The sequence below is a fragment of the Sphaerodactylus townsendi genome, linkage group LG08, assembly GCF_021028975.2.
Source record: "Sphaerodactylus townsendi isolate TG3544 linkage group LG08, MPM_Stown_v2.3, whole genome shotgun sequence".
In the NCBI taxonomy this organism is placed as follows: Eukaryota; Metazoa; Chordata; class Lepidosauria; order Squamata; family Sphaerodactylidae; genus Sphaerodactylus; species Sphaerodactylus townsendi.
In genome coordinates, this window is record NC_059432.1 from 97350366 (window position 1) to 97372898 (window position 22533).

The 22533-nt window shown below is 41.2% G+C and overlaps 1 protein-coding gene across 1 annotated transcript in view; it reads left to right on the forward strand.

The window, feature by feature from the left end:
• PRKCI (protein kinase C iota) overlaps positions 1-22533 on the forward strand; it is a 43663-nt gene that overhangs the window by 10524 nt on the left and 10606 nt on the right. The window contains exons 2-11 of the mRNA XM_048505998.1: positions 4872-4993; positions 13676-13765; positions 14915-14965; positions 16214-16299; positions 17710-17850; positions 18306-18360; positions 19065-19123; positions 19317-19493; positions 20053-20150; positions 21190-21276. Coding sequence (XP_048361955.1) covers positions 4872-4993; positions 13676-13765; positions 14915-14965; positions 16214-16299; positions 17710-17850; positions 18306-18360; positions 19065-19123; positions 19317-19493; positions 20053-20150; positions 21190-21276 — 966 coding nt within the window. The remainder of the gene's footprint in view (positions 1-4871; positions 4994-13675; positions 13766-14914; positions 14966-16213; positions 16300-17709; positions 17851-18305; positions 18361-19064; positions 19124-19316; positions 19494-20052; positions 20151-21189; positions 21277-22533) is intronic.

Below are 22533 nucleotides of genomic sequence, written 5' to 3' on the forward strand. Positions count from 1 at the left end.
TGCCTTCCCTTACACTTTGGTATGGAAAGTTGGTTATAGTTTTATAAATTGTAATCTAAACTGAGATTAGAGAGCATACACCGGAGTTGGTGGAGGAGCTGGATTTATACCCCACTTGAGTTGGATTTATACCCCACTTTTCTCAACTGTAATGAGCCTCAAAGTGACTTGCAAACTCCTTTTCCTTCCTCTCCCCACAACAAACACCTCATGAGTAGGTGGGGCTGAGAGAATTTTCAGAGAACAGTGACTAGCCCAAGGTCACCCAGCGGGCTACATATGTAGGAGTGTGGAAACAAACCTGGTTCACCAGATTGGAGTCCACTTCTCATGTGGAATGGGGAATCTAACCTGGTTCTCCAGATTAGATTCCAGTGTTCTTAACCACTACAGCATGCTGGCTTGCAGTGGTCTGTAAAGACTTGTCTTGAGAGATTCCCATAGAAGGAGGAAGTTCCACAGCCTCCCTAGGGTACCATACTGAACTGAGGATTGACTCTTGGCAAGATGCTAACACCTAATGCTTACATACCATGAACTTGAATGCACAGCACTGGCAAGAAAAATACAGCCCCTGTGTAAGACAGGTGTTCTCCAGATTGTTTTACTGTTATGGCCAGCTGTGTTGACTCTCCCTATAATTTAATTATGTAAGTTTGGTTTGGATTGCCAGATGTGGAGAAGGCAAGAAACTTACTCCTATAGTTCAGTGTTGCTGATGCTGCTATTCTAGTTGATTACACCTTACAGATCCTTGTGATAGGATGGTGGTAGAGTGACTTTCACTGAATTCAAACCTGATGGAGGATGACTGGAGTTCAGTGTACTTACTAGCATCTGCCTGTGTTCCTGCCTCAATGTGCACACCCTATTTGGTGTTTAGTTTACCTTGGCTCTGCTTCTTTAGTAGAAGTTCTTTGTGGTAGAGCAATTTGGCTTACATTTAACTATTGTGCAACATTCCAGTGCTTTTGAAATAGTGCTATTCATTTAATAAAGAAATAAAGGCAGCACTTAGAAAGCAAACACTTTTATTCAGTAGCTTTTGGAATCCCAAAGATAATCGTTGGTGATATTTACATTTTAAAATGTACTTTGAAATTGAAACAATATATACAAATCAATTTCTAAATTTCAGTTTTAAGTTCCTTTAAGTATCCCTTTAAAAGTAATGTCCTGCTATAATATGAAAGTTTCAAAGTTTAAACTCCTAAAACTGGACCAATGATGCATTACCAAACACTTTGCATTAAAGCCTGCTTTTCTATGTAAAAAAGGTGAATTGGGATTTAAAAATGACTTTTGAAGGTAACTGGCATAAATGACATGATAGATCACGAATTGTTACTGTGCAAACAAAATACATGAATTGGGTCTATTTTCTGAGGGGGACACTGCTCTATCAAAATAATCGTAAGTGGTAACAGTAACTAATTTTAATCATTATAGCTTGCCTTTCCCACTGAGAGTCAAGGCAGATTAATATGAAGAACAACTTGGTCAGAAAGCAATCATTTCCAATAAGCAATGCAGTAGGCCTTGGATTGCAGAACTAAAATGTAATGCAACAGGAAATGAGCCATGACAATATAATAAAGGAAGGAGGTTGTAGTGGTGAGGCAGGTTGTAAAGTCTTCCAATAAATGACCTTGGGAAGAGGGTGAGAGGCTCTTTAAGTTCACAGTTCTTTGCCAAGCAAGTATGCGTATTCCCCTATATTTGTTGAAGATAGAAGATTACAGAGGGGTAAGAGAGAAATAGAAAAATAACTAAAGGTTAGTGCAGGAGATGTTTAAAAGCAACTGGTCCCATCCATGGTTTCCTTGACATGTTTGCTAGCAACAATAGGGGAGAGATTTCCATGAACTAAAATGTAACAACAAATACAACCCTATATTAAATTTGTGTGTAAACATTTGAGTTGCACAGAGTTCTCTGGCAGGCTTGTATGATGTACTACTCATTAGCATTAGGATTTGGGGTGGATCCTACTCCTCCTGTTCTGGGCTTGGAGGAATTTCATAACACAAAACTAGGGAATATTGCAAACTTGTCCGTGGAGGCATAATGGAAGCTTGCCTTTTCTTGTTTTAGAAATGTGCTGTTCATTAGAGGGACAAACAGTAACTTGACAAAAGGACTGGAGAGGTTAAACCATCATTCCTGTTGCATATATAAAGATTGCCTGCTTGCTAGGATTTAGGATGAGTAGACTAGTATATCAGTATCAGTAAATAGGACAGGTTTTTTGTTTCTCACCATTTTTCATTGCTGTGACTGAAGGAGAAGAAGAAGAGGAGGAGGAGGAGTTTGGATTTATATCCCCCCTTTCTCTCCCATAGGAGACTCAAAGGTGCTTACAATCTCCTTTCCCTTCCCCTTGGGAATTGGAATAGGCAATTTCAAGATGGATAGCAGTATCTCATTTCCTGCTCACCGTGGTCCTCTTTTGTGGATAGGATTTTGACAAATAATGAGGGTTCAGTACTAAGAAGAACTGATGAAGTACAATCTTGACACTTGTGAGGTTTTAATTCTGTAATTTTAATTTTATATTTCAGTGTCTATGAAGAATTTGTGCATGTTTATCTCACCCTTCATCCAAGGAGTTGAGGGCAGCCTAAATTTTTTCCCCAACTCCACTTTACTCTCACAACACCGGTGTAAACTAAACTGGAGTCATTCTCTCTCTCATTACAGTTGTAATGTTAATCACATCAGTTTCATGGCATGAAGGAATTTGAACCCAAATCTCCGTGGCCATAGGACAACATTCTATCCACTCTACTAGAATGGGTGCAAATAGGTATTCTAACCCAAGTGAAAAGTCGACATTCAATAATGTGGAAGAGTATATAGAGACCACATTCAGGTTTCTCATCCTACAAACTACTGTTGATATTCCATTTCTGATCTCCATAACTTTACATTTAGAGAAAAACACATAAAATTCATTTTTTGGTATTATTTGGACACATTTTTGATGTTGTATAAGAAAATGTTTAAGAGAGCAGTAGTACATGATGGGTGTGCTGTGAAATATTTAAACATAGTTATTATTAATGTTTGACTAGTCAAAATAAAACCACATATTTGCTTGGTTTTATATATAGCATCATAAATATTGGATTTATTTTTTTCTGAATTCTATAATAAATATTCAGCTATTTACAAATACAGATTAGCCAGTCAAAAAAAGTTCATTCAATCAGTCCACAGACAGCCCCCAACCTTCATCCAGGCCTTCCAATTATGAAGTGATGGTTTTCTCTCTGGAGGAAATGTTCTCTTTTTCTGATACATAACATTTCAGAGTGCTCTGCAGTGGTGGAGACCACAAATAAGTGAAGGTCAGTAAATGAGAATGCCAAGTACAGGAATGTAACTAGAATGATTTGCTTACAAGGTCTCGGCTCAAAGAACAATTCCAGTTTCCAAAAGGAAAACAAGCTGCAAAATTTCATTCAAGCATGCAAGAAAAACGTTTTTCATTCTAGTATATACTTTAATAAAGGCAAATTGCTTGATAGTTTTGATTATTAGTTAGAATACAAAACAAGGCTAGGCTTTAGTGGCTCAGCTACAAACTGCTAAGGCTGTTTATGTTTCTGAAGTGACCATAGGTAGTTGAGGCCGTCTGAAACTCACCTAGTTTAACAGAATAGGCTACTGGACTGAAGTAACTCCTTTGCTCACCCTTGCATTTTTTTTCTGGTTATCCATTATTGAGACAGGCTGAACTTCATACATTTGTGTTCTGTTTCTGATCCTTTTAAACTCTCTCCCATAGTTTGCCTCCTCTCACCCTGTATCATTTGGTTCAGTGTAGTTCCAGCCCCATGCAGTGTAGTTCCACCCCACCGCTCACATGTAAGTTTCCCAGCAGCGTGGGGAGACTTGAACAGTTAAAAAAGTCCCCCTGCCACCCAGAAGCCCCCATTGGGCTGAATGGACTTACACCACCTTTTTGGCAGCGCAAGTTTGAGACCCAGGCCGCTGGCCCTAACACTCCTGGCCATCCCCTCAACCCGCCCTCAATATGCTGGCAGCAACAGTGTTCCTGGAATGCTGACACTGCGTCCCAGCACTGGCGAAATAACCCCTCCGCCAGGGCAAATGCCTCAGGGAGGACGAATCTGCCAATATGGCCCGTGCTGCTTCCACAAGCAGAGTCACACACAGACACCCCTTCAGATGGGGCTGCCATGTCTTATTGCATCTCCTTGCTTGCTACTTAGTATGCTTTCAACAAACTTTCATCAGTTTTTATGGATCTGCCTTGTGAACACAGAAATAGCTTGTACCTCATGCTTCTAATATGAAGAACCATACAATATTAAAGATAAGCAGTTGCTGCATTGTGTTCCTTTTCCACTTTTGCCATTGCACTGAAGAAAGGGTCACTCGTTTTCTTACTGGTTCTGACAGTGAACATGAACTGTATGAAGCGCTAATTTGTAGGACACTTTGTTCAAAATGTGCCGGACGTTGCATGCTTGATTAAAGAGAACATCTTTTGTTAAACAGAAAATCGTACATAATTTCAAGAGGCCTCTCACCGACAGTTGATTATGAAATATTTCTTCTCGAAGATAGGGGAGTAGATTGCTCCTTTAATGACTTAAGGTTGTAGTGTCGACCATGAACATAATGCCACTTCCTTAAGCTTGCCTAGCACATGGAATTCATGCTATAGTTCGGGTTCTAACATACTGGGCAGACTTAATACTTTTATCATCAGGTTGATTTGAACACACTAGCAATCAAATGTACATGCATTTGTATTGATAAATGGAAACAAATGGAGTTGATGCAGTGCGAAGGGAACTGCAGCCCTACAATTAATAGTGTAATCATTGTCCTCTTTCCAGGGACATAATGATAACTTATTTTGAACCTTCCATCTCCTTCGAGGGACTGTGTAATGAAGTTCGAGACATGTGCGCTTTTGATGATGAACAGCTTTTCACCATGAAATGGATTGATGAAGAAGGTAAGTCGATTTTTGGCAGAATTACTTCATGAATTACTGTTATGTTCCTCTCCTTCTCCTCTTCGGGCTGAAGTGGCAAGCATTCTAGATCCCCTGTATCATCTTGTTATCTGTGAAGTTATAGAGTTGAGATTTATAACGCAGAGCAGCAGTCCTCAAACTTGAGCAACTTGGGAGCCCTTCATTTTGATTTTTAAAATTGTACAGACCCTCAAGTTCTCTCCTCCCTTGACAACACGCACCACTCTACATTATTTTTTCCAAGAGCATATGCAAAGCCACTGATGCCCTATGGGGCCTTCTATCCTCTTGCACTCTCAAAATAATACTATGAACCCATTATTAGCTACACCTGAAAAGTAAATTTAAGTTAAAAATGTGTTTCTATGTGGCCTGCAGAGGCAGGGCTAAGAGGATAGCTGAATCCATAGGGCAGCAACTCACAAGGTTCTGACATGGGTTCTCATCAAACTGAATCCCTTGTTTGGAAAGGACCTTATTTTAGACACAACTATTACAGAATGTTTTTGCTAGTAACTTCTAGATAGAGGCCATCTGAAGAGAGTGCTGAGGTACGTGGAAGATCTTCAGAGCTGCCGTAAAATAGAAAAAGACCAGAAATGCACAGCTGCAGTGTTTTCTGGATATCCTTATTTATTTGATCCATCTACACTCCGTCTTTCTCCAGAAGGGGGCTTATGTTATTCCCCTCTCATCTACTCTGTCCTCCCAACAACCCTGTGAGGCAGGTTAGATTGAGAGTGTTAACTGGCTCAAGGGCATCCAGCAAGCTCCTATGACTTGATTGCGAATTCAAAAGCTGGTCTCCCAGGTGCTGACACTCTGAACCAAACCACTGCTCCACACTGGCTCTGCTGTTGTTGTCTGTGGCTGTATAATTGACTGTCTCTCTTCCTGCTGAGATTCTTGGCATTGGAAAATTCAGTTTTATACCTGAAATAACTATATCTGGTAACCCTTTATGCCATTCCACAAATTAGAGCTTTTAGTAACTATGGCAACTGTATCTGGTAACCCTTTATGCCATTCCACAAATTAGAGCTTATGGGACTGAGTTGTTCATTTCCAGCAGCTGAGAGGCATATGCTCTGGCTAGTGTCCAGAAGACAGCGCGGTAGCTAGATAATTGCAGGCAGTGGTGTCTCAGTTAGCTCTTGCTCTTTAAAGAAGGGGAAACTGATTCCTTTTTTTTCTGCTGGGGTGGAGAGTCCATTCTGAGAAAGCTCAGTTTGCGAGTCAGCAAGATCAGTAGGAGAGAGACGAGCTCCATCTGTGAAAAAGCACCTCTGGACAAAATGAATCTCCATACCCCAATTGAATAAACTTAAGTGTAGGCAGTTGGAGATTATCAGAATTCCAGCTTTATACTTGCTTGGTTCAGTTATTTTTGGAGGACATGTCATTCCAAATGCTTCTGTGGTTTAGCATCTCCAGATTTAGATGGCAAATCCGTTAAAAAAAAATATGTTACCTAACCTTGGCAGAAGTATTTGTTTAGCATTTATGCTTGACTCCATACTATTGTTTCAGTTTTGATAAATTCTTTCTGTTGTAGCGGCTTCCTGTGACTTTTAATAGTAGAAAAGTTTTGCCCTTTGTGCCAGCTAGCAAGTCAAAACTATCCCAAGTAGCTGTGTCAAAGTTTAGGGGTGGGTTTCCCCCCCCTGGGAAGAAGGGCTTATAAGAATTTTACTCATTCATTGATTAAAATGTTTATACCCTGCCTTTACTGGTGGTTTAATTTAACCGTGACAATGTCAGTAAAGTTACCGAATTGAAAAACCATGAGGCAAGTTCTTTGTTCACCCTTCCTGGTGGTTGACTGGCATTTTTAATATTGGTTCAGAATACCAGATTGGTGAAGAAATCACACGTCATGAGTTCTCCACTTTTAGATTTCTCTATTTTTATAGGATTGCATACTTCAGTCTGTTAGCAAAATATTTGTGCAGCCCTTTGACTGCAAACTGGGGGATTCCCCAGTACTTGGTGAACTGATTTTTTGGACATCTTTGTTTACATGCATGTAAATCAGATTTCAAATTGCAGGCATTGCTTGAATGTGTTCAGGGTTTTATTTCTGGCCATGAGAGAGTCTTGATTAAACAATTTATTTTATACTCAAGAAAAAATAAAAAGGAGTTTTATGGCATCTAAAGGACCAGTAGATTTGCCTAAATACTCATGCTTCAATAAATTTAAGTCCTTAAAGTGCTGGAGCTCCCTTTTATTTTTGCTGTAACATAGTTACCACCATCACCTTGCCACAGGCTGAAGAGGAGAGTATGTGGTTGCTAGAATTACTGAAGAGGATATGTAGCCTAGTCTTGCTAGATGGTGGGTAATGTCTTTATTATAGATTCCAATTCAATGATGGTGCCCTCAGTGGGTTTTTACGTCAAGTTGCCACTGACTTATGGCGACCCTGTGGGGGTTTCAAGGACATTCAAAGGTGGTTTGCCATTGCCTACCTCATCATAGCAACCCTAGACTTCCTTGGTGGTCCAAGTATTAACCAAGGCTGATCTGGCTTGGCTTAGCTTAGCTTTTATGATGTGATGAGATTGGGTGGAGTAGATGGGTATTTAAAATCTGATTCCTTCTCTTGCTGTTTTATTCTGAGAGGAAGGATCTTGCGGAGATGACAGTAAGATAGAGCAGACAGCTTTTCTTTTTTCTTTGGCACACCTAGAAGCATTGTTACAAAAAGTAAACACCCATTCCGGTGCTTTATTAAGCAGAAGGATTATAGGTACTAAATCTCCTCAGGCATGCTAAAGAAGACTAGCCCTTTTTTCTTTTGTATCTTTCAGACTTGTACAGTGGTTGTTTTGTTGCCTGCAGAAAAACTGGTTTGTGCTCTTAACGTATCTGGATCAAAATGCACCACTTCTTATAGTGTGGAGCTTGATATCCAAATTGGACCTTTTTAGCCAAATTGGACCCAAATTGGACTTGGCCTCCAGAGATTGGGTGAGCCTCTGTCCTTTAGCATGCTGGAGCTCCCTTTATTCAAATAAAGTCCTCTTTAACCAAACCTCTTTAACCTGCCTGGCATGGCCCTGTGTGTATTTGTCAATAAGGAGGAGCAAGAGTGGGGGAGAGGTGGGAGCTGGCGAGAGTGAAGGGACCCAGAGAGGAAGGAGGAGCCGCCGCTGTTGCTGCGAAGAACCACGTCTGGCTGCAGTCTCCAGCTGTTGGGGGAACTCTGTTGCTGCCGCCGCCACTTCGCTCCCTTGTCCCTCTTCCCTCTCCTCAAATGTCCCCCCGTCACCAACCAGCCACTGCCCGCAGACAGGCCAAAGTCACAGCATTAGGACCCAACGGGAGCATTCCATAGAAGAAAAAAGTTCCAGGAACTGGCAGCAAATTGATTCTCAGTTGAGGTTCTTCTTTTCTGTGAGACAATGTATATATGATGCACATGCTGTTGGCATTCAGCCACTATTCCATGGAGGGAAAATTGGCTTGGCTTCTGCAAAGGGAAGTCCCGCCTCTCCAACCCTAGGGAGTTCTAGGAGAAAGTGAATAAACATGTAAATGGCAGTGACCCAGTAGACATTATATACTTGGACATTCAGAAGGTTTTTGACATGAACCTCACCAAAGGCTCTTGAGTAAGGTTGGCCGTTAGAGGACCCATTCAGTAGGACACTTATGTTCATTCACCTTCTTCTAATACTTTTTCTTTATATCTTTATTCTTTGATAGGGACCCAAAGCGGCTTATCACATCCTTCTCCCTTCCTGTACCCTCACAGTAACCAGGTCCAAGGTCGTCTAGTGAGCTTTTACTGCAGAGTAGGGATTTCAACCCACTTCTAGTCTGACATTCCAACCATTAACATTAACTCTTTTTCACATTTGGATATTTGTGTGCAGCATTTTAACAAGACATGCCAGAATTGTAAGGTTTGAAAGAGTATTGGTTTCTTTCTGGAAACCATCTGGTGATGGAAGTAATTTTAGTCAGAGTTCAATCAATCAACCTTTACTGGCGTAAAATATCTACAAAATAATTTATCACATAGGATGTATTGCTGTCTGTACTCATTGAAGTTGGCTATTGCAGTCTAGTGCCAAACTTCACGAGTCCTCATATTAATTAGGAGAATCTTGGCTGCTGTCACTGTTGTTAAGAGATATTACTAATTTCTTGTCAGGAATTCTTTGGCCATTCATTTTAGTCAGAATTATTAACATATCAAATAGACTAGCAGCTGATACATCCCTGTGGGGGAGGTAGAGACCGAATGAATACTTCAGGTTAGTATTGCAACTTTGACTGTTAGTTTTATCAAGATACTGTGGTAGACAGAATGTATTAGAATTCTGCCTCAGTCTCAGTTTAGTAGAGCTAGGCGTGTGTGTGCTCACTTGGGCATGGCTACACTGAGAATCCGTTGTCTTGTGTGTATTTATCATACTGGATACTGGAAGTTGACTGTAGGTAAATAAGAACCTCTTCTTTATTTGTTTTTTGTACTCACTGTGTGGTGGTAGTATGATGTGAAAGATTCAAACGGATGGCATGTTTTGCTTAGTGAATCATATGACTGGTGGGGTGGTTTGCCCTACTCTTCATGTATCATTTCCAGGCCCAGTTCCAGCTTCCTACGGGCCCTGCAGAGCAGAGTACAAACTTTGGTACCATCCCTTCCTAATCCAGCGACTCCTCTTCACCAGCTTGGTTCTACCCTTCTTCCTCTAATCACCCTCCTTTTGCCTTCAGAGAGGCTGGTAGGAAGTAAGAATCTTCCTTCCCCCATCTTTAGCAGCTGTAACAAGAATGGTGCCGGCAGACTGGAGAAAAGGATCTGCTTTTTTCTTGACCTATCACTGAGCAGCCTACTTTGGCCTCCTTATGATTAAGGAATGGAAGGAGCGCACAGACCAATGGGAAGTAGCAGTCTCCCCTGCCCAGGTCCTCAGTGGACAAGCAGCCCCCAAGGAGAGCTGAGCAGGCCAATGAGAATCGGTGGCCTGTGTCTTCCCTTCTGGTGCTCTGCTAAGGATGGGGAAGAAAAAACAGGTGTTTGCTAATTTGCTGCTGTCAAAAATGGCGGTTCCCAGTGTTGGTGGCAATAGTGGTCCCTCAGGCAGCCCTTGGGCCCTGGCAGATGTCTTGCCTCGCAGATTGCTGACACTAGCCCTGACCATTGCTTTTAAGACTGGTTAATTACATGGTCAAAGACATGACAGGTACCTCCTGCCTATTGGTGCAGGCATCTTGCTGGAGTGTCTAATTAGTATGCCTGAAAGTAATAAGCACAGCCAGGAGTTTGCCGCATCTTGTTGTGAAACTGCATCTTATCCTTTAAGCCTTTCCACTTTTGACAGGTAAGTGAGACACCTATAATTCCTCTCCGCTAGCTTGGTCTGTGTTTCTTCATGTCCAGACATTGAGGTAAGAAACTTTTTATGGCTGGCGTACACCAAAGAAGGGAAATTTTAAGAGGTATTCTGATGTCTGATGACTGGGTGGTGAGAGGAAGGCTCTTGCTGGCAAAATCTGGATCCTAAAAGAATGAGAAGGCATCATGCAACCTTTGGGGTGGGTTTTTTTTCCGGTATCTCTCCGTGGTTTTGAGAACTTTTGAGGCTTTATTCATTTCTGTTGGAGGGACTAACATTAGCTATTTCTCCAACAAGTCTCCCAACAACACTGAAGCGACTGTCATAGAGTGTATCTAGCATCTGAGATAATAACGCATTTTCTTCTGTAATTAATTTTTTTCTTGTACAGTGGCACACTGTTTATCAACTGCAGGCGAGTGTGTTGCTGTCCTGACAGATTTTGGGTGCAAGGCTTAAGTCAAAGTATTTTTTAAAAATAAACCATTCGTAAGTTTCCTTGTTTAACTTGGAAAGCATTTAGGCACTCTGTGCATAGTGAGATTAATTTTTCTGAACTAGCAGAAACAAGTTCTGTAAAGGGGATTTAACGGCTTCCAACATGGAAGGAAGGTCAAAATAATTGTAATGCCAAAGCCAAGTAAGGACCATATATAATGGGCTCATGCAGACCAATCTCGTTATTAAATAATGATTTTAAAATGTTTTAATCAATTATCACAAGATGATCAGATAAAATCTTGTCTAAATATACTGACTTAGATATATGGAGATTTATTATTGGAAGAAAAATGTCATCAAATAATGAAAGGGTGGGAGTATAATACAGCAAGCACACAATCTTAGTGATCAACTCTGTTATCTTTTCTGGATACAGGAAAGGCTCTGGACTGGGAGGAGTATGGTATTTAAAGAAGATCATAGAGGGGTGATACCAGATACTAAGTCAGAATGTGTTGGATTTAATGTCACTGTCTATCAGGAAGAGCAAATAGTTAAAACTTGTTCTGTGCCCTGGGTGTTTGTGTGCAACAAGATCGAGATCTTTTGGCAGAACATAATAATAATAAATTGCTTCAGGAAATGGGAAACACTGCTATTACCATGGCTGTTAAAGAAACTTCATTGTAAAATGGTATCATCAAAGTATTTTTGTTTATGCATAGTATATCATTTCGAGCTATATCAGCTGTTTTTACATTTTGTGAAAGATAAATAAAAATGTGTTTGGGAGATAACTCTTCCCTCAAGATAGCATTGAAAACATTGGTGTACCTTTTTACTAATGTAGTTTTGGAGTACCTTATATAAAATTATATATTAAAGAAACATTAAACTGGCAGATATGAATAAGTGTTTTGTGGAGGATTAAGATACGTTTATTATGGAATCCTCATTGGGAAAAGGCATAAAGTTGATTTGATTCTAGCAAAGCAGACTTGGAGGGGAATAGTTAATTATGAGCTCTATATTACCAAAGATGCAAAATTCAGGTGACTCCTGACCTTTGATCTTTAATATCTTTCTTGTTCAATCTACTTCTTGGTGTCTTCTTAAACTGATTTGAGTGTTTGGAAGAATGGCAAAATATGTTGGAAACGTTATTTGATAATCAGCAGATATTGATTTATGAGGAAATTGTATAAAAGTGGTGTCCGGGCTTGGCTGCAGTGCCCGGACTCGCCCCGCTGGGTCACGCGCGGGCCAGCACTGCAGGGGACGCGCAGGCCGCAGAGGAGCCTCTTGCAGCAGCAGTGGAGGCCTTAGAGCCGTGGTGGCAAACCTTTGGCACTGCAGATGTTATGGACTACAATTCCCATCAGCCCCTGCCAGCATGGTCAATTGGCCATGCTGGCAGGGGCTGATGGGAATTGTAGTTCATAACATGTGGAGTGCCAAAGGTTCACCACCACTGCCTTAGAGGCCTTGTTCAAAGAGGAAGGCAGGGGAGAGAGGAGTTTTACGTCCAGCAGGACCCGCCCTCCCACAGCTGAGGCGGATGTGGGAGATGGGCTGGGAAAGCAGCTGGGACAGGGGAGAGAAATGAGAGGGCAGAAGGGATATAAGGAAGTGGGAAAGGGAGAGACAGGAGCTGCCATACAGCAGGGAATGTGGGTGGTGGTGTGAAAAATCAAGGGAAAGGGACAGCCCAATGGTGGGAAGTAGGAAGGAGGGAAGAGGACCCTGGAGCCAAGACCCCCGGCCAGAACCTAGACCACTGTTTAGGCTGGTCCCAACTCTGTGAAGTAACAGGGTGGGAACCTTTCACACAGGCTGGAAACCTCCTCTCCCTGTGAGGCCACAGGGGAGAGGCAAACCCCTGGAAACTCCTCTCCCTGTGAAGCAGCAAGCAAGAGAGAGAGAAGGAGGTTGCAAACTCTCAGGTCAGCCAGGGGAAGGAGGGCAGAGAGATCTGCTAGGAAGAGGATGGCATGGGCAAGGGCTGCCGCATACACCAGTTGCCATGTGGGCACGGTTGTTTTTTGGCCCCTTGGGCCAACTGGAAAAGTCATCGGCTGGGGCAACCAATCCCCAGGTCAGGGAAGGAGGGAAGGATCAGCCGCCCGAGAGCCCTGGGCGAGGAGGGGAAACGCCACAAGTGGCAACAGAACTTATTTTTCCCATTTTCTCAAATGAAGGAGTTACAATGGAACCTCGGTAATCACTGGTTTCAGAGTTTGTCAGTTGCGGTTGGCCGTTTTTCTTCCTTGGTTGTCGCCGGGCGCCTTGGTGTTCACCTACGCTTTTTTGCGTAAATTTGCTACGTCGTTTGCGTAGCACATGTGCAAATGGTTTACACATGTGCACATGTGCCTTGGTTTACGCCGGTTTCAGAGTTCGCCGAGCACCACCAGACGGATTACCAGCGATTACCGAGGTTCCACTATATTGCATTCCTGAAAGAGCATAATGATCTGAGATCAAAAACTGTTTTTGAATCTAATAACAACTCTTATTTCTAACAGTGATAGTTCAAGTTTGCTCACTGCTGTTAGCGTCAAATTAACCTACAGCAGTTGCTAAAATGGTTATTGCACATATTAGAAGAAAACAACTGTGCCAACCCCCCGAAAAAAGGTTGCTTGTTTGTAATGTAACTTCATTAGCTTAATGTACCCCCAGTAAAATGCAGTATACAGATAAGTTCCGTGAATGTTGGACAGTTTTTGTTGTGTAAAGGTATGGAATTTTAACTTCTCTTTTTTAGGTATTAAGGCACTTTGTATAATACATGCAATGCAGTCTGTAAAGTAAACGTCGCTTGACGAAGACGTAGTTGTATACTTTGAATTTATTTTTTCTTCAGGGGATCCATGTACTGTCTCTTCTCAGCTGGAGCTAGAAGAAGCCTTTCGCCTGTATGAGCTGAACAAAGATTCTGAACTTCAGATACATGGTACAGTAGAACTTAATATTTATCCTGATAACCAAGGTTTCGTTTACCTTTCCTTTGGTCTGTGTATATCTAATCTTTAATATGAGACCATTCGGTTCTTCCCTATGTATTTTAAATATTTTTTACCGTATGTAACAATTGAGGGAGTACTGTGAGTTTGCCTTTGCTCAACTGAGCTGCAATCAGGGTTCATTTTGTGCTTTGCACCTACCTGCTTACTCCATTACTATACAGACTTATTTGAGAGGGGGGAATGCTGAAACGTTTGTAATTATAACAGACTTTGCTAGGGTCCATATTTATTATAGTTCAGGATAAAGTAATTTGCATTTTTCTTCCTTCTGTTGACTACTAATACTTCACTCTACTGTCCTAAGGATAGCAGTGGCGTAGGAGGTTAAGAGCTCGGGTATCTAATCTGGAGGAACCGGGTTTGATTGCCAGCTCTGTCACCTGAGCTGTGGAGGCTTATCTGGGGAATTCAGATTAGCCTGTACACTCCCACACACGCCAGCTGGGTGACCTTGGGCTAGTCACAGCTTCTCGGAGCTCTCTCAGCCCCACCTACCTCACAAGGTGTTTGTTGTGAGGGGGGAAGGGCAAGGACATTGTAAGCCCCTTTGAGTCTCCTGCAGGAGAGAAAGGGGGGATATAAATCCAAACTCCTCCTCCTCCTCTTCTTCTTCAATTGGGCATTCTTGAGCCTGGCAAGCAAGATCTTCCCTTAATCCTGGGTAAGCATTTGCAGTGGCCCCGAAGGTCCGTTAAATGTTGTACAAAAGGGCAAGCAGGATGGTATTCTCTGCAGCACAACCATGGAGTATGGAGTGAAGCGCTGGTGGCACAGAATCCAGAACAGCTCTTAAGCTAGGGCTTTTTCCTAGTTCTAGCCTAATATGAGCAGCATAAACTGTTTGCTAGCTGTGACATGCAGGTTGCTGCATTCTGCAAGCTACTTCTTTATTATTGTGGTTTATAGGATTACTCTTCTCCCTCTGAGCTAGAGCACCGCTTTCTGGGTAATTTCCACCTTTTACTAGGGAGGCAGGAACAAGACCTTTCTGTTCCATCTGCTTGAAATAATCTTGAATAATTCTGTTCCATCTGCTTGAAATAATAAAATATCTAGTATTGCTGTCTTTACTGCAGTGTTTCCCTGTGTACCAGAAAGGCCTGGCATGCCATGTCCAGGAGAAGACAGTAAGTAAAGTTACTTACAGTGTATATGGGCGTGTAGCACTAATTTGGGTACATGATATTTTTATTAATGAGATCAGAAGTAAAATCGATACTTAAAGTTAAACACATTTCTTAAACCCATGTCTATTCTACTGATTAATTTAGAACACCATCCCACACAGTTTCTGATTGTGAACTCTAAAGATAACCATTTGGTTTAGAAATGTTACAGGACAGTCATGGGCACAGTTCAGTGGGCCCCACTGGAGTAAGTCTGTGCTGTTAGTATTGTGAGGTTATGTTTTTCTTAATGCATTTATTGTACTTCTCTGTGCATTTTTGAATAGAAAGGGAATCTCTGAAATAAACCCCTTACTACATCAGTGAACGAAGTTAATTTGAATTTATAGTCCTTTCACTGAAATTAAATTCAAACCAATGTGGGCCAATGAATATCTTTCTTTTCAGTATTCAATTTGCCTAAACAAGTGAAGTCTTGCCATTAGCGACTGAGATACTGTCTTGCCTAGTTTTGTACATTCACTTTTGTGGAAGTTTTTGTGATTTTGTATAGTTCTGAACACACATAGCATTAACAATTCTTAAAATATTGATATTTTGACTCTGGCAATTTCATATTTTGAAGCCAGCTCAGCAACAACTTGCAGTCTCCATAAACATACCTACTTATGAATAAAGGTTGCTAATTTTTTGTGGAATTAACTCTTAGGTGTTAAAGATACATGTAGACTTATTTCAAAAATATTGCTTTGTGTTAATGAGATTCTGTAAGATGGAAAAACATTGATTTTGGTCCTTAATTGTGTATAGGTGAGGGCAGTGAACTGTCAGCTTGGAGTCCCAGTTTGAATCTCTTTATTCACGAGCGTATTGTTGTCCCAGGCAAATCAGTTTTTGTCGTATGGATGTGTGTGCGTATGGGTGTAATATTACTGGCCAGTTTTACAAAGCGATTACAAAACATTAATAAGCTTTTGGGGAAAGACTTGCTTAGATACAAGTGTAGATATAGTATAGGTGTGAGGTTTTGGGAGGAGGTCCTATGCTGATGACTTGTTCTCCGTTGCATCTAGCATGCAGCAACATAGTCCAGCAAGATCTAAATCTATTCAGATGTGCCTGTTTTGCGTAATTATGAAGAACTTGGAAAAGCAGGCTTCGTTTGATAGTTAAGGACAAAGCATGCAGTGTAGTCTGTAATTTTTGCATAATAGTTTGACTCTTGGTTTGATTCCCCTCCTCCTACAGAGTCGATTTATCGTCGAGGAGCACGGCGGTGGCGAAAACTCTATTGTGCAAATGGTCATACTTTTCAGGCCAAGCGATTTAACAGGGTAAGTCTTCAAACAGATTTTATACCAGCTTTCTTTTCCACGTGCAGTAACAATAGCAAAAAATCTTATTGACTCTGTATTTTATTGTGGCATAAGCTTTTGAGTCAAAGCTTGCTTCATCTGAAGAAATGAACTCTAACCTATGAAAGTTTGCACCAAATACATTTGCAGGTCTGTTAATGCACCAGAGATTCTGTTTGAGTTAGCTGCCGCCAACGAACATGATTATTCATCTGGAACTTCTGTAGGTGCCCTTTTCTAGTATCACCTTTTAACAATGGACTTTGTCCTTCTGTGATATTAAATAACTGGTTCCTTTATACAGAAACTGATAGTAAGGGCTTTTAATGTATGAAGCTTACTAATTCGGCTTCCTTCTAGCTCAATCAGTGTTTGTTTTGAATGTAATAATACCTTATCTGAAGGATTTCCGATAACCTTGAGCTTTTCATCTGAATGTACTTTAAAAAGGGAGAAATATGCATTTTCTCAAGGAAAGTGTCAATTCTAAAAGTCAATTTCCCCACTGGGGTAGGCACACTTACATGTAATATCTAATCTGTTGGAGCATGAGTCTCCTCACATTTTGGTAACCTTTCAAAGAACTTTGTAGGGCAAAAGCCAAGTCTCTTCCTTAAAAACAGGAGCTGGAGTTAATCTGTGGTCATCAGGACGCCATAAATGTGGCTTCTGCTTCTTGTCCTATCATCATTTTCTCGTTTCCCTGGACCCTGCCTTGTGGCTAGAAATCTTGATAAGGGAAATTGAAATCTTCCCACTCTTCCTCTTTCTGTGGAACAATAGAACAGATGAAAATGGCTGCATTCAGTTTGACTTCTTAAAGAAGGCTTCAAGAAACTGTTAATGAAGAAGAGTTTGGATTTATATCCCACCTTTCTCTCCTGTAAGGAGACTCAAGGTGGCTTACAAGCTCCTTTCCCTTCCTCTCCCCACAGCAGACACCTTGTGAGGCAGGTGAGGCTGAGAGAATTCTGAAGAACTGTGACTAGCCCAAGGTCACCCAGCAGGAATGTAGGAGTGCAGAAACACATTTGGTTCACCAGATAAGCCTCTGCCACTCATGTGGAGAAGTGGGGAATCAAACCCAGTTTTCCAGATTAGAATCCATCTGCTCTTAACCACTACACCACTCTGAGAGATTCTGCATTATGTATTGTTCCATATTTTCAACATATGGAAAGACAATGGTGAGATATGCTGTGTTAGCAAACATGGGCTTGTGAAGAACAAATCTTGAGGAATATAATTCCAAAATTGTATCCTAGTTTCACTAAGGCTTCCATGAGCAAAGTTAAAATGGGATGGGGGAACCACTTCCTTGATTGTAACGATGTGAGAACTAAGATCTAATTAACTGATCATCTGTGATCACTTGTCTGTCTTTTTCAGAGAGCTCACTGTGCCATCTGCACTGATCGGATATGGGGATTGGGACGGCAGGGATACAAATGCATCAACTGTAAACTCCTTGTTCACAAAAAATGTCACAAGCTTGTCAGCATAGAATGTGGCCGACATGCAATACCACCAGTAAGTGACGCTGATAGCTGTCATTCCTCTGAAAACTGTGTTTTATATCAAATTAAAACTGATGGTATCTCGACTTCAGGTTTTTAACGTCCAATGGATAGCCCCTCTCCCTCATTAGAAAATAATGCAAATATGACACTGTTGTTGTCCATGATTTTGAAATATTTACAGTAGCTGATTTGAGGGACCCAATGAGGGATGCACGCTTCCCCTCTTCAGCAGTGCTCCATGCCTGTATTGTTTGAGTAGACCTTAGGGAGCAGCATAGCGGTCTTCAGTGGCAGAAAAGTAGAATGGAACCAGTAAAATACAACCCCCCCCCCACTTCCACCCCAAAACAAAACAACCTTTTAAAAAGCCCTCCCAACAGTACCCTCCAGGAGTAGAAAATTGGTTAGGATCTAAGCTGTAATTACTTGCTGGAAAGTTGTGACCTTACCTTTGACTCTTTGCAGGATCCTCTAATGCCAATGGATCAGTCAGCAGTGCATCATGATAACATAGAACCTGGTAAGCTCAGAACTTGGAAAGGACTAGATGTTAACATCAGTTAAAATGTCCTCTGCTTTACTATTTGCATGAGCAAATTCCCATTACAATTAAAATTTATGTTCTCGTCTCAGTGTTTAAAATAGCGAATTGTTTGCTTATGTTCACCATCTACAATTATTTGGGGGGAAATTATTTAATTATGCCATAAGTCTACAGAATTGGATTCAGTGCTTCTATAAATAGAGTTCCCAGAAGTAACTTTCATTAGTGCCCCTCTGTTCCCCCCACCCCTACTGCTATTTGAGTTTTGGGATCCTCCAGAGCAGTATGACATTGTGGAGGGCTGTAACAAGAAGTAGAGATTTGGCAAGAATTACCCCCTCTCTCTTTCTGGGCATGCAGGCACTGAAGGGAAGAGAGCCAATAAAAATTCTTCCATGAATTTGCTGTGTTTCACAGAAGCATTGCATCCAACCTGTAATGTTTGAGCAGCTGCGAAGGATGGGCATACTTTTCCATTATGGAAATTTGAAGAGTAGCTTAAAGAAGGTGACTTCATTCATACTTAGATAATAGTTGAGGAAACATCAATTAAAGAAAGCCTTGCGATTCTGTGGATACCCATGAGAACACCAAACAGTCATCAAGCATTTGCTTGAAAGAAATGTTTTGATTTTTACATATTGGTTTACTTTTCTTTTTTGTGTTCTTTAAACTCTTAGTGATACCATATAATCCTTCAAGTCATGAAAGTTTGGACCATGTTGGTGAAGAAAAGGAGGTATACAAACTTTTTTCCACATTTGGCCCCAACCAGATTAATGCTTTTCTATCCTTGTAAGAAGCTTTCATGTAACTTTACTGCTCTAACCAACAGTATGTATTAAAAGCGTTTGGTAGTAGTAGAAGTCTGAAAGGGCTGACATTTAGAGCTACCTGGCAACGGCTGCTTACTTGTATCCATTTACCTACAGGCAACAAGCATCAGAGAAAGTGGCAAAGTATCTTCCAGTCTGGGGCTGCAAGATTTTGATCTACTTCGAGTTATAGGGAGAGGAAGTTATGCCAAAGTTCTTCTGGTGCGATTAAAGAAGACAGAACGCATTTATGCCATGAAAGTGGTGAAAAAGGAACTAGTCAACGATGATGAGGCGAGCAATATTTGTATTGATGCTGAGTTTAAAATTGCGTAGTTACCCTTGCGATGGTTCCATTCTCCACCCCTCTTTCCCCACTGGCACTTGAGTAGTTCTTCATTACAGGCCTCACGCAAAACTGACACTGTTTTTCACGGGATAGGAGGGTGTCTTCTGTTAAACGTACAGTATTACATTTTCCTGTATGCCTGGGAGTTCACGCACCACTGTTGCGTTTGCAGGTGACCTTTTACGATCATAATGTGCAGGGGAGAGGGGGTTCAACTGCTTTGCTTTTGAGAGCAATGAAGGAACTCATTTGCCATCAAATGCTTTCCTGTGCTTTATCTTGTTTTGTTTTAAAAATGGATGCAGCTTTTTCTTCTCTGACTAATTTGGCACTGAGACTTAGGAATGTTAGCCAGGTCTGCATATTTGAAATAGTGTCACTGCTTATCTCCTGTTGAGTTTAAACTGGGTCATCTTGATGTACGGAGCCCTCCCTGCTGCATGGTTACTGGCATGTGCCAATGATATTGCAGAGAAGTCTGACTGTGGATGTTTTCTCTCATAGGATATTGATTGGGTTCAGACAGAAAAACATGTCTTTGAGCAGGCTTCCAATCATCCTTTCCTTGTTGGCCTTCATTCGTGTTTCCAGACAGAAAGCAGGTAATCACACAGTGAGGTTATTGCCTATTTTTTGTTCCTTGTAAGATTCTTTCCTACAGTAACATAATGCCTCTCTTAAAAAACCTACAAAGAAGGAGGTTCCAACACACCCATAAAGGGCTGTTCGACAATGGAATGCACTACTTCAGAGTGTGGTGGAGGTTTTTAAACAGAGGTTGGATGGCCATCTGTCAGGAGTGCTTGATTGTGTGTTCCTGCATTGCAGGGGGTTGGACTTGATGGCCCTTGGGGTCTCTTCCAACTCTATGATTCTATGTTTCTCTTACAGTACGACATATTTAGCAGGTTATTTCATCGTCTTTTTAAATAAGAAAATATTTATTAGCAGATTAAAACCAAGTCCAAGACAGATACTTTAAATAAAAATCCAACCAAGGAATGTACGACGTTCATTAATACCAACATTCTCATCTATGTAAATCATGAGCCATGTGCAACATTTATGACCAAAACCTAAAACATTTTTCTGGCTTTACCTTCGCTAAAATGTATTAGTGAAGGTACTAAAAAGACTCATAAGATTCTTTAGTTTCCTGTTGTCAGTTGAACTTAAGCTGCTGAAACCTGCAGCCCATTCTGGTCTAACTAAATGCATGGATAGTTTATGTAATGGAGATATTACTAACTAAAGGCTTCTTCTGGAAGATTAACCTGTAGATTGTGCAATATATTAAATGCAGATGTTTGCAGGAATATTACCACCGCTCGAATTTTCAACCCTTATTTAAGAAGCAATGGTTGGGAAAACTATTTAGTGGGGTCTGTAAAGTGGATCCAAGGAAGATCAGTAAACAACATTTGGTCACGGGTGGAAAATGTGGCGGATCAGTTTAGCCCATCCCACAAGACAAATGTGGTAGATCAGGTTAGCCCACTCAAAAACAAAGGGGAGAAGTGAAAATGTACTGAAAATGTATATTCCTGAGATTGTAAGTGGGACGGAGGGGAAAGAAACAGATTGATCATTGTCTTGTAGTCAAAGATGATGTTTTCATTATAATTCTGTTTCCCTTTCCAGGCTGTTTTTTGTTATAGAATATGTCAATGGAGGAGATCTCATGTTTCACATGCAGCGACAGAGGAAATTGCCAGAAGAACATGCCAGGTATGTCCCTGTCTAAGTTGAAGTCTGGTTTTGCACTACTACGAGAAAGCAAAGATTTTTTGATTGACACAGCTTCCCCTTTTGACTTTAGCCAGTCTTTAGAAATGAGGTGATTGCATTTAGGTATTTTTGATAACCTCCAATTGGACTGATAGCCAAGTCTGATTTCAGTTTTGAACTGTGGTAAAATTGCCACCATTTGTAATAGAATACTTGTTCAAATTTAACTTGATACAAATCATTAGTCTCTCACTAGAATTCTCAGGTTTCTTTTGATCACCTTTTTAAACCGTTCCTCCACATGGCCTTAAATTCCTGAAGGGCTGCTTTCTACCAACACTCCCTAAACTCCTGTGTAACCCCCACATCTATGCCTCTGTTTCATGCCCAAAGTTTGACCGATTTCCTAAGCTGGAGTACTTCAGGTTCTTCATATCAACACTGCAGTTAAATTATACTGGCTGGTTCTTGTCTTTTCCCCTGAGGTCTGCAGTTTGCCCCTGTCGCTGCCACCTCTTTTGACTGCTGTGATGGCTTGTTTTGTCCCAACATGGCTGAGAGAGAAGAATTTGGGGAGATGAACCTCCCTGATTGTCATTTCAGTCCATATCATTTTTAGGCTCATTCTCTCCAACCTTCCTAGGAGCAGTGCTTGAATTGCTCAAGAACAATATTTTGAACTCTACTGTTCAATTGACTGAACCATACCCAATTTCACTTCAGGCATTTGATTTTTTTGCCTGTCATAACAAAAAGGAAAACGAACATTTGTGCCAACTGGGGTGAATCAGTGCTGGCTGATATTTGGGGTACGGGTAGATGGAGGAGGTTTGATTATGGCCAATGATTACGAAATGGTGGGGATCATATCATGCTTTCAGTGTTGAAGATACTTCATAAACATTCTTTTTGCGGGGGTTTAGTGGGGGAGGAGGGCTGAGAGCAGCTTTCCGAAGGCTACCTAGTGAGTGAGTGACACAAGTAAAACTTGAACAAGGGAGTGTAGGATCGCTTCTCATGTTGTTAGCTCCAACATTGTTCCTGTTTCTGAAGGTGATTGCCACGACTTTGCTTTTTGTTACTGTGGAATAAAGGAATAATGCAGAGAGAGAGAGAGAGAGAGAGAGAGAGCGCATGCAAGAAAGTCCCCTTAAGAGAGTCCCCTTAACAATCAACATCAGGAAAGTAGTACAAATTTTGCCCAAGAATTGTTGAAGCTTGGATTCTAGGCTTCAGTGGAGGGCTTGAAACGACTAG